Source organism: Erithacus rubecula (assembly GCF_903797595.1).
Source record: "Erithacus rubecula genome assembly, chromosome: 5".
Taxonomy (NCBI): domain Eukaryota; kingdom Metazoa; phylum Chordata; class Aves; order Passeriformes; family Muscicapidae; genus Erithacus; species Erithacus rubecula.
The window spans coordinates 54,402,717-54,420,070 of NC_136687.1; the positions used below are offsets into that span (position 1 = coordinate 54,402,717).

Consider the following 17,354-nt stretch of genomic DNA (forward strand, 5'->3'; position numbering starts at 1 on the left):
ATATTCTCTCCCTTTTTACAATGCCAAAAAGCTAAAACATCAAAAATAGCAGCTCCAAATCATGACATAAGTTTCAAGAATGTTGCAAACTCCCAGAATGGAAAACAGATTTTTTTTTTTTCATACTTTCTAAGTTTCTTTCCAAAGAGTGCTTGACCACTGAGCTTTCCTCTGCTCCACTTTGGTTCAGACTCATTTCTGTCATAGCTTCTGTCACCCATTTTCTTGTACTACATTTATAAAAATAAGAAACAAACAAACAAATACCAGCATAACTTATCCATTCAAAATCAACTAGTGGCATAATAATTAAAGTTAACTGGAACTAACAAGAAAAAGCACTATCCTCATGGAAAGCTGATTTCCTCTGAAGTCTACGTGCTCTAAAATAACCACTTTTGTACAATCTAACAGCAGCTGCTCCATGCAACCTGAAGAATGTCACTCTGTGGGGAATTTCATCATCTATCCTTTGAGTTATTTGCTTGGTGAAGAAGCTTTTCCCTTCTTACTACATCTCCTTTGTACCCCTTGGCATCAGCTTCCTAAACAGAACCTAGCTGCCTCTATTGATAAGTCTTTCAAATTTACAACTTCCACCTCAGCTTGCAGGAGTTTCCAGGCAGTTAAGAATATTTATTATATTCATGAAAACATACATACAAAATCAAAATACAAACCACAAAATGTTACACCTTCCCTAAAATGATGCCAGCCTCTCAAAGCTGGTAAGCTGTGCTGGCTGTTTGGAATGGTGAGGGAAAAAACACTTTTTAAAGATTTCCCTCTCAATTAGTGAAACAACTTCACCTCCCAGTGATGCTTCTCTCACAGGCTCAGACACAGGTGATTTTTCAAAACACTGATTTAAAAACTGCAAGTTATTTCTAACGTTTTTGGGTTGGGTTTGTTTGTTAAACACAAACAACTTAATTAAAATATTTAAAAGCATAGCAATCTTCTTACAGGTCGATGTATTTGGTAGGGAATTTGAGAAGGGACAAATGGGGAGTGGGATGGGGAATTCCTCTCTCACCTGAAACACTCAAGGAAAAGATTATGCTCCAGCTATGGGCCATTCACTGGCATCTATCAGGGTTTTGAATACAGGAGACAGTTGCATCCTTTTTAAAACCAGCTCAAGTCCCAGAGCTGTAAAGACTTAAACTTCTTTTAGGCCTACTTAGGCTGATCAATCTGTAAGCAGTTAAAGACATCCTTCAAAGTTCTAAACATGACTCCAGCTTCCTACATTTGTCTTTTTCAAAAAAATTAGATGTCTAAGAGGTTTAGGAACAGATACACTGCCATCATAAAGTATTACACAGTGTTTTTTTCCTTAATTTTGTTGGTGTTTTTGTTGCTGTTCTGTGCTCAGTTTGGCTTTTTTTTTTCTTTTAAATAAGGATAGTTTTCCAAAGTTGTTTTCCAAAGAGAAAGACCACCTGTTATTTGTCTTAATTACTTTCTTAGACACTTCTGTGATGGTTATTTTTAAAGTAGGTGAGCAACTTAACAAATACAACACAGCTTTATTCACTTTCTTCATTCAAACTTTTTTTTTTTCCTGTTACTTGCATGTATTACATTTAAGTCCAAATATAAACAGATTAAAGTAATACAAAAGCATGTGTCTCCCTTTCCCCCTGAGTATTTATATAATGTTTTTACAAATACTTTCTGTTCATCAAGTAATCTTTTCTGTGGCTCTGGGATTTTTTTTCTCCTCCCCAAAATCCATGAAGTAAAAGTACCTTGCAGTAAAAGCAACTCTGCAATTGCCAAGATTATTCTAAATGAGCTAAGTATAAAGGTACCAACAACTGCATTTACCTGCTTCTACCCAAAAAGCTTTCTGATTTTTTTTTTAATTGCTTGAAGTACTTTGACAAAACCTACAGTAAAATTGTTGAGACAGAAGAATTTCTACAATTACCATTTCTTTGAAAAGCCTTTAAAAAATGGTAAAGCAAAACAAGTCAAAGTAGTACAACCTGCAATGACTGGTGACACTTGAGTGGTCTGCCCTGTAACAGCTTTGCTATTGATTGGTTTTGCAAATATCAGCTTGGTGATCACCGGGCCAGAAGTTGGGGTTCGAGTCTTCTTCGCAATCTAAAAGATGGAGGAAAAAAGATCTAAAGTAACTTGAGCATTTTGGATCTAAATTATTGTATTGTTAAGTACATAAAAAAAAAATAAAAAGGGCAATACTTGCACACATAACTAGAAGAATAAGTGTGTATCTTGCATTTCATCTCCATTTCTCCTTCTGGAAAGAACTAGGAGATTATCCTTGACACTTCAGAATGCCAGCTACCAAAACAGGAGAGCCAAATTCCCTCTCAGCTTTTTCAGAAGATAGCTCTCTGTGCAAACATCTCATCTTCAAGATGCTGAAATTATTTCTTACGTGTGGTTGGTCTACATAAAAATGTTAAAATTAAATGCACAACTCTTAGTATTTGAAGCTTTAAATGAAGCAATTTCTTTTTCAGCCAACCAGGACAAAACTGGTCCCCTGGTGATTTTAATACAACCACTACTGCTCTGAAACACCTCTTGACCATTTTGACACATTAGCACTCTTGTTTTGCAAATGGGGAAAATGCTTCTGCAACAGTTCCCCAAAAGTACATGGATCATGAGTGCCTAAAAGTTTTGAGCACTCACTGGCCAAGAACAAATCAGTTGGCTACCTCCAGGTACAAGGGGATCTATTTTCATATTGTAATCCAGTCTCCTGAAACACAGCTGGACCAAGAACACATATAGCAATTCAATGACAGATCACTTCAGCTTGACATCTTTGTAAGCAGGAGTATATAGTCTTAAAAGTTTTAAAGACTTGTCCCCCTTTTCCACACTAAGAGAAGTTATTATCAGATGCATTTATTCTAACAGTTTTGATACACTGGCACCAGCTAGTGAATAGTTCAATTTAGAGGCTGCCTGAGTCTGTGGAAGGCATTACTGCAGCCCTTACACATTCCCACCCCACAGATCAGGCACATCCACCACAGAGCCCCAGGCACATCCCATGGGCACCAGCCCAACACACCAGCAATACCAGAGAGGCACAGATTAACATCCCCGTGGAGAACCACCTCTCAAGGGCACAGAGCCACCTTTATTATTCAAGCAGCTAAATCAGAAATCTGCCTGATGTGCCAAGATACAGACCTGACAGCTACTTTTGACAGCCTGAGAAGTTACAAATGCTCAAATGAAGCAATTGAATAGGCTGGAAGGTGTGGTTTCCTACACAAAACCCTATCTAGAGAATTTGTTGCCTGAAAACACCTTTTTTACAACCCCATGAGGCAAAAACATTCAGAGTATTCAGCAGCACATAACAAATTCCTCAGCTGCTCCACAAAAAGCACACATGAGGCTCCTCAGCTGCCAGCAGCAGCCATGGCACAGCCAGGGAACTGGAGCTCCCCTCTGCCATGGCACTGGAGCCCTCCAGGCTGCTCTGGAAAGCCAAGGGCACCTCTGTGCCTGAGTACACCCAGCCAGGAGCAGCTCTGACACCAGGCACTACCAGAGAATGGATCTCATCTAAGGGAAACCATGTGCTGCCCCACAGCTACACTGCTCCTCAGGGGAAAGCTCCATCTCAGAACAAATATACTGCTTTATAGGTGATGTACAATTGTCACTTGTAAAGCGAAACAGAGGAGAAATAAACCCATTCTTCTTGAAGACATATTAACTAAAACTTTGAAACATAAGTTGTTTGAAGAAGGAAGCTTCATTCACAAATTCAACTCAAATTCATTTTAAAACTTCAAGGATTCAATTATCTTAGCACATAATACAGCTGATAGATGAGCAGGCATTTTATTAGTAAATTTTTTTTCAGCTTGGACACACTTAAATTTCTGATCAATTCTACACAGCTCATCTGCTTGACTTGAGATTTCTTGTTTTTTTTAAATTAATCTTACCTTGCCACAAGGTATTATTGCAACTCAACTGCTATTGCTTTTTCTCTGAAGTGAGAGCAAAGTCTGGCTCAGAACATGATGAACGCTCAGCAGGAACAGCCAGCTCTGGATAACAGCAGTTGTTTCCCAGTAACAGCCAATAAATGTGCTTAAATGACTTACACGAATGTGTGTAAAATACAACCAACCATTAACACAAAATATTTCAGAAAAAAACCTTAAAAATCTCAAGATAACAGGTCAACACAAGTAGCCCTGCTTCCCTCATACTCAACTTGCAGTATCCTCCTCAAATAAATTTCCGCCTGCTTTTTAGGTGAACTGTTTGTCTACAAAGAGGGAGGTCTAATAATCAAGTGAATCCCCTCAGGGTTTAGGAAACAGCAAGACAAATGTGGTTGGCTATAAATGAGGAACAGCACTCCTGCCCCCACCTGCTGCCAAGCAAGCCTTTCTGAGGTTTATGGCACTGGACAGCCCCAGCCACCAGGGAAAAGCTTCTTGGCACCACTGGGAAACTCACTGCCCATTTCAGTAAAGAGTGGAGAAGCCAGAGGAAAAGCCCAAGATGCCCCTTTGATACTTCAGAACGGGCAAGCTCTCTAGAGCACTCTGCCATTGCCTGTACTGATCCCAAGGACCCCCTGCCTATGTAAGCTAAGCATGCCCTCTGCAAGTTACTTGGAGTTAGACAGCAAATACATTCCCTTGGAGCAACAAGCTCTTCCATAAGAACGTTATTTATTTAAGAGCACACACCAACCTTCTTTCCCTTACACAAGTCAAGAGATTTACCTGCAGGCAACTTGACGTCAAAGGTCAAGTTATGTCTTCCTAAACACTCTCCATTAAAAGATGAACTAGCAAGCTCATGTGGCTGGAGCTTGTTTTCAGACTCTGTTCTACTCATACAGAAATAGGCACACTCAGACCTCAGATTTTCTGCTGGATATCCACATAGTGAGCTACCACAAAGGAGCTAATAAACTATAAACCCACTGCCTAGATGGCCTCTTGGGAGCCTGTCCATGTACCCACTCTCTGTGTAATTTATATTTGGCATAGTATGAAAAATCAGGGACTCTAGAAATAGAAAAGAACACCTTAACTTCAGAGATGAAGAAACTGAGCTAGGAATGGGAGTTTGAGGTTAGGGAATGCACAAGGTCCCTTTTCAATGATGAAATAAAGCCACAAGGATGGCTCAGCAGCTGCCTTGCTATGGTAGCAACAATGCTATGGACACTGTTAAAACCAGAGCCAGTTACCACACAAAACAAGCATAAGTCAGACTTGATGGCAGCCATGGTGATGTGTCTGGACACCTAGCTCAGAGTCAAGTGCAAGGCCAAACTCCTGTTTAATGAACCTGGGCCAAAGTAGTAGAGCAGCAGGCACACCTCCACTTTTAAGCTGTAAGCAGGAGCCAGAGGCTGAAAGCAGATGTACTTGCCCAGCAGTTTTTTCCCCACACATCCACTGCACTAGCTTCAGCTAAATCAGGACAAACTGCTAAGGACAGTAATTAACCTCTGGATATAGATGAGGCCAAAGGCCCTGTCACACTTACACCTCACAGTCTCACACACCTAGAACTGTAAGTGGAAAAAGAATCAAATTCCAAGAAACATTTTGCAGAACTCTACCAGTTATGCCTCAGGTGCTGAGACTTCAACTATGACAATTAGATTACAAGATTAGACTCAAGGCAATCGAGTTTCTCTAATGATATGCAAATCCACTATGATGGTGATCACAAGAACTGGAAAGAGCTCTTTGTCATCTAATTTGTACAAGTTCACTTTTCAGCACCAAGTCAAAATCTTGTGCTGCCCTCCACCTGAAATATCTGATTCCCAAAGTCACAAGAGAAATCACACAGGACCCATGGGGAGTCAGGGAGGCTTTCACAGCCTCCATTTCCACTCACTGAAAGCTTAAGGGGCTCCTTCAGGGTGATGGGGTAAATGAATCACTTCATTTTCTGAGACAGAGAGTCAAGGTGTGGGTTACCTCCCCTGTCATTCAGGGCAGAGTAGAGGCAGAATCTCTCACCCAGCCTCATATATCACTCTGATACTTTAGAAATTCTCTGCAGGGAAAAGCACTGTCTGTGGAACGTTAACATAACCATTTCCCCTGCAATACAGGATGCTAACCTTGTCTTATTGCTTTTCATTTCTACTCCCTTCTCTTCTTGTGGGGAAAAAAGCAATGTCAAGTGCTAACAATTCAATCTGTTTTGCAAAGGGAACCAACAGCTTAACAAAAAGAAACCACAACAAAACAAATTTACTCAAACTGCAATTAAGTAGATTTAAAAATGGATGCAAAACCATTAGTAAGAGCTTCTGCTAAAGAACTGTAGAATTTCCAATGGCAAATTGCAGAGGTTGATGGCCAAGGCACTGATTTGAATCACTGACAGCACAAATCATCTCATGTAAGGAAAAACCACATCACAGCTAAGTTGTTCTCCTCAGTTTCCTGTATCTGTCACTTGGCAGTGAATGATGAAGCCAAGTAACAGGAACTAATCCACTCTTAAATGTTCCTGGTAATGACTAAAGAGCAGAGACTTTCTTGAAAACTATAGTGACAATCATTTATGTCATTATAAATGGCCATTATTAAATAAGTTTCCAGTATGATGTAGCAACAAAAAAGGAAAAGGAGAAATTGGTGCAGGAATCATCTGTAACTTTAAAGAAAATATTCAGAATTGATCTTATTCACCTGCCATGAAATACTAATCAAGGAACATTTGGCTAATAAAATTCATTAAACTTTGTCCTTTTTATGTGCAGCTGATTATTTTAATAGCATACTTAAGAGTTTAGACAGTAAAATACATATTTTTTTTATTATAACCTGCATTGAGTTCTACTTGTCCTTCACTTTAAGAGGTCTTATTTCTGCCTCATTGCAAATAGAACAGTCACTCACATTTAGTTCTGCCACGTAGCAGATGAGAATCAGACTCTTTGGGTCACAACCCAAGTCTTTTCAACACATTTTTAGATGCAAGTAGATTCTCTGTGGTTTCAAATATCTCAAGATCCGTGCTAGAGATTGCAAACAAAACCTTGAATGTTCAGTTTATGTCAGTGTCTAGTCCATCACAGTCTATTAGCAAACTTAACTAGATTTGAGGCAGACAAGATACACCTTTCTGTTCTTTTTCAGATTGTAGAAGTTTTTCAGAGAGTTTATTTAAACAATCTGAACACAATAGGCAGAAGCTACTCTTCCATAAAGGAGCGTATACTTTGAATAAAGAACAACAGGCATATAGAGTCAAATTCGGTCTTCCTGAAAATATGTAGAATTTATTTTTGTAAAATGAAAATAATGAGAAAATTATCTTCAATTTACTGAGTAGTTCACTTTCTCTGAGGCAAACCCTAAGTTTCTAGACAGCAGCTAGAGGCAAACAGCATAAAATGGCAAACGCATCCACAGATGAAAGCATGGGCTAAGAGCAGCATTGTATTTTTTAATACAAAGAATAAACGCAAAGGCTGAAAGCAACAGTGTGTCAATCAGTGCAGGAAACAGACAACAACTGCAGCAACAGAACTGGTTTTCAGATGCTTCATCAGCACAACTCATTTTACCTGCACAGTTTTTACTTGCTGGGACTGCAGGACAGAGGGCTGGGCCGCGGTGTTTATCAGCTGACTCCCCTGCGCCAGAGCCGAGACACCCACCACGGGTTTCACCTCCGACCGACCTCCAATGACAACTTTGATCTGCTGGCCCTGGAGCTTGGAGTCTCCCCCCTGGGCTGGGGACACGGCCTTCTGCGCCGGCGGCAGCTGGCTGTGGGGCAGTGCTAGAACAATAGGCTGGCCAGACTTGCCCAAAGTTGTTACAATCAGCTTCTGCCCGTCCGGTTTAATACTCTGACTGCCTATTTTAATATCAGTGGCCTTGTTCAGGATAATCTGATTAGCTGAGATAGTGACAGGGGTCTGAGCACCAAGTTTATGGAGGCCACCTGGAAAGGCAGGCTTTCCAGCTGCGTTCACATCAGGGTTTGGGGCAGTGCTGGGCAGAGCTGCATCTCCCGGGTGGCTGCTGGGAGCAGGAGTCGAGTCCGTGCTGGCTGTGGCTGTAGGTGTGGCTGAGGAGTCGCTGGTGGTGCTGATGTTCACTATCTCTTCCAGTTCTGTTTCCATGGGAATGGAGTCTCCCATGGGTGAAGACACGATCACGGCCTCGATGCTGTCATCTTCCACCAGAGTTATGCCCGTGTCCATGATCTCCTCAGGCAGCAAGCTGTTGACTTCTGCTGAAACCACCTCCATTTTAGTAGCTGTGGCAGTGATGGCCGGAGCAGGTGCTGCAATATTTTAAAAAGTTATTGGCTTCCAGAAAACACATACTTTCAAAGCTTTATGAATAATATTACCAAAGAATAAAACACATTAAAATTTTTCAGACTGAAAGTATTGTGCGTGCACAGGAGGGATATAATGGAAAAAAAGCCCAAACGTTTTCAAAATGTAACACACTAAGTGGAATTGACTGTCAGTAATAACTTATACCAAACTTTTACAATATCATTCCCTGAAGTCAAATGAAGGCATTACCAGTCACAACACAGTACACAAAGAAGCAGTGTTTCCCCCCGAAGATATGGTCACAGACATTAAAACTCACTGAACTACAAAGCAAGAGTTAAACAGCTTTAAAAAAAATCTAATAGATGATGATGTCTTCTCATACATGACAACACTGGTTAGCAGGTTATCTTGCTCAAGAGATTCATTATCCATACCAGATGTAACATTCTTGCCAAATTTTAACTTTGGAAATCTCAGAAAAACAAACGGCTGTTTAGTGATGGACTTGAACAACCCCAAAAGCTCAATCAACAGCCACGGGATCAAGCCAAAGCCCTGCCACTCACAAGATGAAGAGATAATCCCTTGATGCTGGCTATGAAAAGAAGAACTCAGAAATTTTTTTCCCCTCAATACTCACCAGAAAATACAACACACAAATTCATTATTAATTTGAAAGGTGTTCTAAACATAAAACAAATAACACCATATAAAAAAACACAACAGATTTTTTTAAAAGAGTACCCAAATTATATATTAAACAAACCCCTGCAGTGAGATTTGAAGCCAGAGTCACTTCCACTTGAGAAACTTCACAGACATTGCTGGAAATTGTCACATTGTACCATTCCCCTAAAGCTGCATCACTGTCAAGAGTCTGAAAACAGATCAGCTTAATAAGGCATTTTCTGCACTTGCTGACCCCATGAGCACACTTGGGCCCTGGATGGGTGAGCACAGCACGTGGGTCTGCCTGCATGCTCCTGAGTACTAATTATAAACTCAAGGGGACAAAATCCTTGCAAATTTTGTTTCCTACTTGCTAGGAAAAACAGAGCTGAGTTTTACTACTAATTCATGGGGAACTGTGCCACTAAAAACACTGACCAAATGCTGAGGTGACATTGCATCTCCTGGAGTCACTGCAGACCCATTTTGTACAGCAGCTGACTACAGACCAGTCACACGAGTGGAAGGATTGGGGGAAAAAGCCCTGCTAGAATTACAGAGTTTCCATGCCCAGCTCCAGAGGCTATGCTGGAGCAGTGCTGGCTCCCTGATTGCCAAGGGTGCCACTCTGACCCTCTCAGAGTTCCAAGCAGATCAAACTGCCCTGTCACTCAAGCTCTGAGAGAAGTCAAACTCACAGCTCACTTGTTGGCAGGCATTTAAAGGTACAAAGTTATCTGATGTCAGTGCCAGAAATAAAAAAGAAGCATTGGAAAGCATATCTCCCCCAGTAATGCCAGCCCTGGTAAGCAGCCCTAGACAAACAGCCAGCTCCAGGGGACAGATTAGTAATAGTATCACATTGCTGCCTTCAAGTCAAATAGGTTAACTGCACAGATGATTACTCAAAAATAGGAATAGTAAAAGGAGACTGTTTCTGAAGACACCATATGTTAAGGCCACTTCTGAGCTGTGTCACTCGACTGTCACCTCAGCAATTTGCAAATGCTTCCAGCTCAGACAGTACAACTTCAAACTATTTCAGACACAAAAAAACTAAACCTCAAACCAAACTATCATCCTGTTCTATACTGATATGCACATAGGTCTTGGATCCAGAAGTTAGATTCCTAGTGTCAGGCACTATCCATGTAACGATTACCTCTAAGTCTGAAAGGGAGAGAATCATCTAAAACAGACAGTGGGAAAACCACCTCACTCTGTAGTTATAAATAGTTTTAAATAACTTGATTTTGGTTTGCATTTGTATATGTTTTTCCCAAGAAAAAAGGCCATTCTTAGTATCTTTTAACAGTATGACCATAAAATACTTATATATATCTAAGTAGTTTTATAGTTCATCAGTTATTTGCATTCTTTATCCTTGCCATTTGGTTATGTTACAAAGCAGTAAGTGGTTATTAAATACCTATATCTACTTGAAAGTATATTTATATTAAAATACATGGAGTCATGCTCTTAAACAGCATTTTGAGTCCAAACTAACCTCTGCAAGTCAGAATGCAGAAGAAAAAAAATACATCAAGTCTGGAATCAGAAACTGAGAATTGAAAAGAAAAGAAATATTACTCATAGTTACTGAATTAACAGCTCATGGCAATCACACTGGAAGATTTTGCAGTTATCAGTAATTTTAAACTTGGCTTCTGTCAATGTATTCAGGCTAGTGTGCCCAACAACACCAAAAAAGAACCATAACACAACCCACTTGTTCTATTTCTTCAGTCCATATTGGACACAACTGAAATAGATATATGGAGGGCAACAAGGAAAATTTCATCCTGACTATACCAGAGGCTGCTGTCAAAGGCAACTTCAACATCCCTGCAGATTTTTACTTCTTGGGATCTAGCCAGGATTTCTCAACAGTTCAGCTGTTTATTTTTTACTAATGCTTTTATACAGTTTCCATTTTTCCAGCTCCTCTACTAAAGCGATTACCAACAGTAAAACCATGCCAACCTCTTTAAAGATCCTAACAGCCTTGAGATTGTCAAGAAAGGGTAGAGAATAGCTTTAACTATTTAAACCCTTGAAAGTTTCCTTCACTTCAGCAGTTATGCTTTTAGTACTGAATAATACACAAGCTCTAACTACAACCCCATGAAAAGATGCATCACTAAGTGTTTACTCAAAATCTGAAGGAAGAAACCAATCTAGGCCAAGCAAGTGTTTAAGCTTCAGACTAAGAAACACAACAAATATCCTAGGTTCAGATCACTAAACAGATAATTTTGACCTAAAAAAATCATGGCCATACAATTAAATAGAAATTCACAAAAAAATTCACCATAATGAAGATTTATAAACATGGCTAGCTCAGGAAACAAAAACAGCCAAACACATTAAAAAAAAAAAAAAAAAAATTAGGGACTAAAGCATATTATCAACCAAGTCTTGGACCAACAACTTTGAGATGTGCTAGGTATAGTAAGGAGAGGAACAAACTCTCAGCTTGAGCAAGCCACCTGTGATCATCTTACTCATAAAACAGATTCCTATTTTTGATATTCACCAAGAACAACATACATATGACAGTGTAAAGGATAAAGAGGATTTCTAAGGAAGAGGACAAAGAAGACCAGGATTGTTAGCAAAAATAAAGAATGATGTCTGACAGGTATCTGTGAATTTTGATCTTTTTTCTCTGTCACTAGCATATCACTACAAATCTAAGACTCTCTGTTAAAAGTGCTGAAATCAATCATATCAACATCTTTGTTGATATAATATCAGAACAGCCACATTAAACAGGAAAAAAAACCCAGTATAATAAAGCACAGTGATCTAAAAAGAAGTAAACAAAATACAAGACATATTAATGCTTGTACTTGACAGTAAGTGTGTTTTATTACTTGCAGAAACATCTCCATTTCACTAAGAACAGCCAACCTTCCAGCCTGCAAGCAAAACACATGTTTATAAATTCAATTATACAGAAACAAAGCTGCTGAGACCAGCTTTACACAAACTCCTGGGAAGGTGATGCACATGAGCAAGGCCATGACAACAAAGCAGAGGGCCAAGGCACTTTTCACCATTTGTGGCTGCTGCCTGGTGGTGCTCAGCCATGGGAACACTGGGATAACCTGACAGATCCAGGAACACTGGCCAAAACTGCCTCGACTCATTGCAATGCTCATTTTTCAACCAAATTCTCAAGTGTCACTTTCACCAGAAAATAAGGAAATAGTAACAGCTTTTGTATGAACACCTCAAAGCACAAAATAAACCCACATCACCCAAAATCAAAAGCCTCATAAATGCAAGACATCTAATGCACCCCTGAAGCAGCAGGGATTCTCTTGGGACCACCATTTTATTAAGAAAATGCTAAGCAAAACTAAGTATCAATGCCAGATACAGCAGTATCTGTCAGCACATCAATAAAGCTGGGACAAGATACATTTAAGAGTAGCACTCTCAAGTGCCAGAAAGCTCAAGTATTTTCAATTTCTGAGCTAAAACTGTGCAAAAACCTTTAAAAGCAGCATGAAGAACAATGAAGCCTGCCCTCAAGAAAGGGGATAATGAAAACCTGAGATAGATGAATGGCAGAAAACTAAGAGTGGATAGCCTAACAAGTAATTATTCACTGCAAGTACAGTGGACTCTAATGAAAATACAATAGAATGCAGGATCAACAGTCAGTACAAAAGGGGTAACAGCTGGAATTTCCATTGCTGAGACAGAAATGTGCCAACACCATCTCTTTCCAATCCAGGTGCAGCAGAGGACCACCAGCAGGCTATGGCTAACATGGGAGGATTTTGACACTCAAAAATCCCACATTACATGGCTCCATTCATAAAATTGACATATTTAAACCTTAACTCGCAAAAGTTTAAAAACTCAATATATTTAATTCCTAAATCCATTCATTAGAACATAAACAAGAGTAGGAGGAAAAAGGGGAAATACAGACTGGATCCTTGATGATTTTAAGTGAGAAGGCATGAGATGCTTTCAACCACATTTTCTCCTTAAAGACTTTTCAAAATTTTCAGCTTGTGGTTATCTGCTCTCTCCAAAACTGGCAGATATGTGAACTCCCGAAGGCTGCTGAGCTGAAGAAATCAAATTTTTTAGGGCCTTAACACTTAGAGATTAAGCAATTTGAAATGCCCAGACACAAACACATGCAGTCTGCCCTAGGCTGGGTTGGACCAGATGATCTCCAATCCCAACCATTCTGAGATTCTGTGAGCAGCTGGAAGCTGCAACAATTTAACTACAATCCATTGGAAACACTGTATTGCACTAGCAATTCATTCACCCACTGTGATTCCTCTTCCTGATCTTCCAGCTCTTGGGGTGGAAGGGAATAAAAGGTGTTGCAATTATTCCACCATGAAACAGTTACAAAGCTCTCCATGAAGCTCTCCATGCTGCTATAATTAACAAATAATAGTACAAAATATTCACAGGGACACTGAAAACACAATGGGCACCTCCTCTTGCCCAAAAACACCCAACACAGAGGAAGAAAGAGATGATGGTCTTTGCAGACCTGCTGTGAAAAAAAGCATTTTAGAGTTTCAAAAAATATCTGCCTTGCTGTCTTCAAAATAGAAATGTTTTACACAACTGCATCTTCTTCCTTCACCACAACAGCTGCTACAAATACACTTTAAGACTCAGCTATCCTGTGACCTATAGCTGTTTTCTTCACATCAAAATTATTTCTCACATAGAAGCAATCTCAGCATGCTACCACAAAAATTCGATTGCACACATCAAGTACAAAAGCAATTTTCACAATTAAACTAACAAGGACCTTAGAAAGAGGTCCAAAAATAATAATAACCAAAAAATCCCCATGAGTCAGAGCCTTTCAGGCAAAATGGAAGGTGGAGAGAAAAAGGAAAAAAGCTATAACTAAGTTTTGGATAAAAGCAGCATGTCATACAAATTGCAAATGTTTGAATTATATTACATGTACAAGTGAGTGCATTGTTTCCTAGAAAACCAGCATTTCAAAACACTGGGATATCTAGCTCTGGATTGGACAACTCCCTTTCCACCACAAGAAAACACTACATTGCCCAAAGGTACCACCTACAACAAAAGATTATTAAGGAAGAACATTGCAGCTGTTGAGAGGTACAGAGTGATATTACTAAACAAAACACAACAAAACTCCAAGCACGTACTCAGAGTCATTAGTTAAAGTCTTAAACACTGCTTGTTTACCACACACTGCACTTACAGCAACTTTCCAGGAAAGTACTGGAAATAACATTCTGTGCAGCAGAATACTTCAAAGCAGTTCAGATTGCCTTCTGTAATGGGAAACAATGTTCCACTTTCAAGCAGAGCTTTAGGCAAACTAAAAGTAAAATAGAAACTAAAAATAAGAACATTCCCCTTCACCCTTCCCTTGGTTTGCATGCCAGTTTCAGTCCTTTTCAAAACATACCATAGCACAAAAGTTAAAACAGAACTGAACAGGTGCTACGACCACTAAACACATTCTGAAAGTGTTCACTACAGTGAACAATCCAAATTCTGGGTTTGTAGATTCAAGGGCCTTTACATTTAATCCAGTGCTTCTAACCTTATGTTCCATACAAACTTTGGGGTGAGACCAAAAGAAAAAACTCTAAAATAACTTCAAGTAATTTAATTTTCTGCAGTGTTTGGTAGGCCAACAGTAAGGCATTACGAATCTAAAGTTACACTGAATAAACATGTAGTGAATTTAGCTTGACTGATAAAAAAAAACCAAAAACCAAACAAACCTGAAATGTGAAAAGTACTTATCACTAGGCCCCCAAAAAATGCAGATTTTTGTCTTCTATATATAACTTGAATTAAAGGTCTTGCCTTCCAAACTCCAGAAACCTCTTGAATGTGAGGCTCCAGCAGAATTAAGAAGACACAGCAGTATCACACCAAGAACACTCTGAACATCAAGTGTTAAAATTACCACCATAGGCTTGATATTGAGCTCCACAGTGACTTTTAGCAGGTGTTATCATGTTGCACACCTTTAGGATAAGGCTTGTTGCCAGCAGTTTCAACAAGAGCACATTTTAGGGCTGTACTTATGAACAAGAGTTCATCACAACAGAATTGTAACCTACCAGTTTTACTCAGACTTTGCCAACTGGGAACCACAATGATGATTCAAGTGCATCTCATCTATACCACACCAGCACTGCCCAGCTGGGAGGTACAACACATGAAGTTCATTCTAACAAACAACCCCCCATGACACTGTTTTAGTAAAGCATTTAATTTCAAAAAAATATGCTAAGATGGCACAGAAAATTTTGCCCTAAAAACTTAATTCTGTATGTGTCTTATGCAATCACAATCCTTTTCAAAGTGAGAACACCACAGAGATGAAAACCAGAGAAAAACCTTAAGATGATAAAGTGCAATGCTTTAAAGGTAGTGCTGTCAAGATTTGAACAGCAGTGAAAGCTGCTGTGGCCACTACTGCTTTTTAAACATATCTAGGTTGGCTTTCTTAATTTTTGACTCAAGTGGAGCATCAAAACAAAAATAGTCTGAACAGTTACTTTGCAGTGATTTGCAGGAAAACATGCTTCAAGATGCAGATCTCAGCAGCTCTACCAGCTTTAAACATGACAATACTTCCCAAATACAGAATATATTTACTTGCAGAAAGGCTGAGCTGAAGATAAATAGCTCACCTGCAGGCAAACCAGGATTTCATACAGATTCCTTTGTTCAGAAAAAACACTATTTTTTCCAAACTTTCTTCCCACTTCAATCTCTAGATAAAGCATGTCTGCATTCATTTTGGGAAAACTTAAACAACTACAACTGTGCAATACCTGACTGACCTTTGTGGAATGAAATTCCACATTAAGATTTTGAGTTGAGATCAATCAAACAGGAGAAATAGGAATTTGTGTGGAATTTCCATCCCTGCTCCAGTACCACGTGGGTCACTTCAAATGCAGGCTGCTCAGACTTCTGAAGTCTCATGTGTTATAACAAGTTGAAGAGTTTCTGAAACACAAACTCATAAGTTTCATTAGCTGAAGGTAAGAAAACCAACAGCTTTGGATACAAAACCTTCAAAACCTTAAAGATGGGACCAGCCAGGATGAATCATTTTAGTGACTAGGACTGTATCTCTTAGAACCTTTTTTTTCAATATGCTGGAAGTGACACAGCAAGATATTGACACTGTATCTTATTCTATCCCTGGAGAAGCTTTATTCCACACAATAAGCCAATTTAGGAAGAGTTCTTTGCATGCACCCTCCATGCTTCCACTGGGAAGTCTATTCCAGGGCCCAATCACTCTCTGGGGAAAGAACCCTTTCCTAATACCCAACTAAACAAGCAGCAGGCTTTGAGAACAGCCCCAAATCTGTCCTTACAAGATACCCTCTGAAATTTGATTTTCATGGCAAATATGCTCAACCACCAGTTGGACAAGTCACCACTACACTGTCTGAGTTGATACAGATCCAGAATGTTCATCACCTCAGAATTACTAAGTGAAGAAACAATAGTATGCAAAGCCTTAACTGCATTTTTCCATGGAAAAAAGTTGCTTGGCTTTTTTTTTTTTTTTTTATGTAGCAAGATCTAGCTCTTTACTACATCTAAAACCAATTTGTATATACAAAAGAAGCTTTTGCAAACTGTCAGTTCATAATTTTGAGGATTGGAGATGAACAGTGATTAACATATGACAGGACATGGAGCTGACCTGCAGCTTGGCAGGTTCTCTGTGTGACTCAGCTGCCCTAGTTCATCACCACATACCCACAAAGAGCTGGACACACCTGAACCAGAGGCTGTCACTCTGTAAATTCTCCCACAATCCAGCTCAGGATACACACCCAAAAAGCTCCCTGTCAAACTGTACAGACAACTAAAACCAACCCAGCAGCAGAACTTGAAAATTACTGTGGAATGTCTTTCTGAAAATTCTATAGCATCTCCATTTATCAGTGTCATTAAGGATTTTTGTTAAGAATCCAGGACATCCAACTTGTCAAAATCTTTTAATCAGCTTACTTCTTTTTGCTGACATAACACCAAAACTCACCTTCCTGTTCAACAAAGAATGAGCTCTTATTTTTCCCAGTCATTTCAGCAGCGATGGTAAAAATCCTCAAGTAGCCTCCCTCTTGCCTATTTTCTGCTTCTCTCCTGGGGAAATCCACATTTTTTTTGTCCACAAGAAACAGGAGTGACAAACTGCCAATATCATTGAGTGCAAAACTGACTACAGCCTTTCTGGTCATTCCAGTGTAGCCAGTTCACAGCATTGGCACCAGAATTAACCTCTGCAAATGGAAAAACACCCACTGGTCATTTAATGGTCCAGGCATTCTCCCAGCAAAGAGAAAATTTATTTTAGGGAAAGATC

At 39.5% G+C, this 17,354-nt stretch overlaps 1 protein-coding gene across 7 annotated transcripts in view; it reads right to left on the reverse strand.

Annotated features, from left to right (window-relative positions):
• LIN54 (lin-54 DREAM MuvB core complex component) overlaps window positions 1-17,354 on the reverse strand; it is a 38,303-nt gene that overhangs the window by 15,432 nt on the left and 5,517 nt on the right. For 5 of the 7 annotated variants that reach the window (XM_079306501.1, XM_079306503.1, XM_079306499.1 and 2 more), the window contains 2 exons: window positions 7,571-8,298; window positions 1,995-2,115 (listed from right to left, as the gene is read on the reverse strand). In XM_079306501.1, coding sequence (XP_079162627.1) covers window positions 1,995-2,115; window positions 7,571-8,263 — 814 coding nt within the window. In that variant the 5' untranslated portion in view covers window positions 8,264-8,298. The remainder of the gene's footprint in view (window positions 1-1,994; window positions 2,116-7,570; window positions 8,299-17,354) is intronic. The other 2 variants (XM_079306504.1, XM_079306505.1) reach the window with 1 other exon arrangement.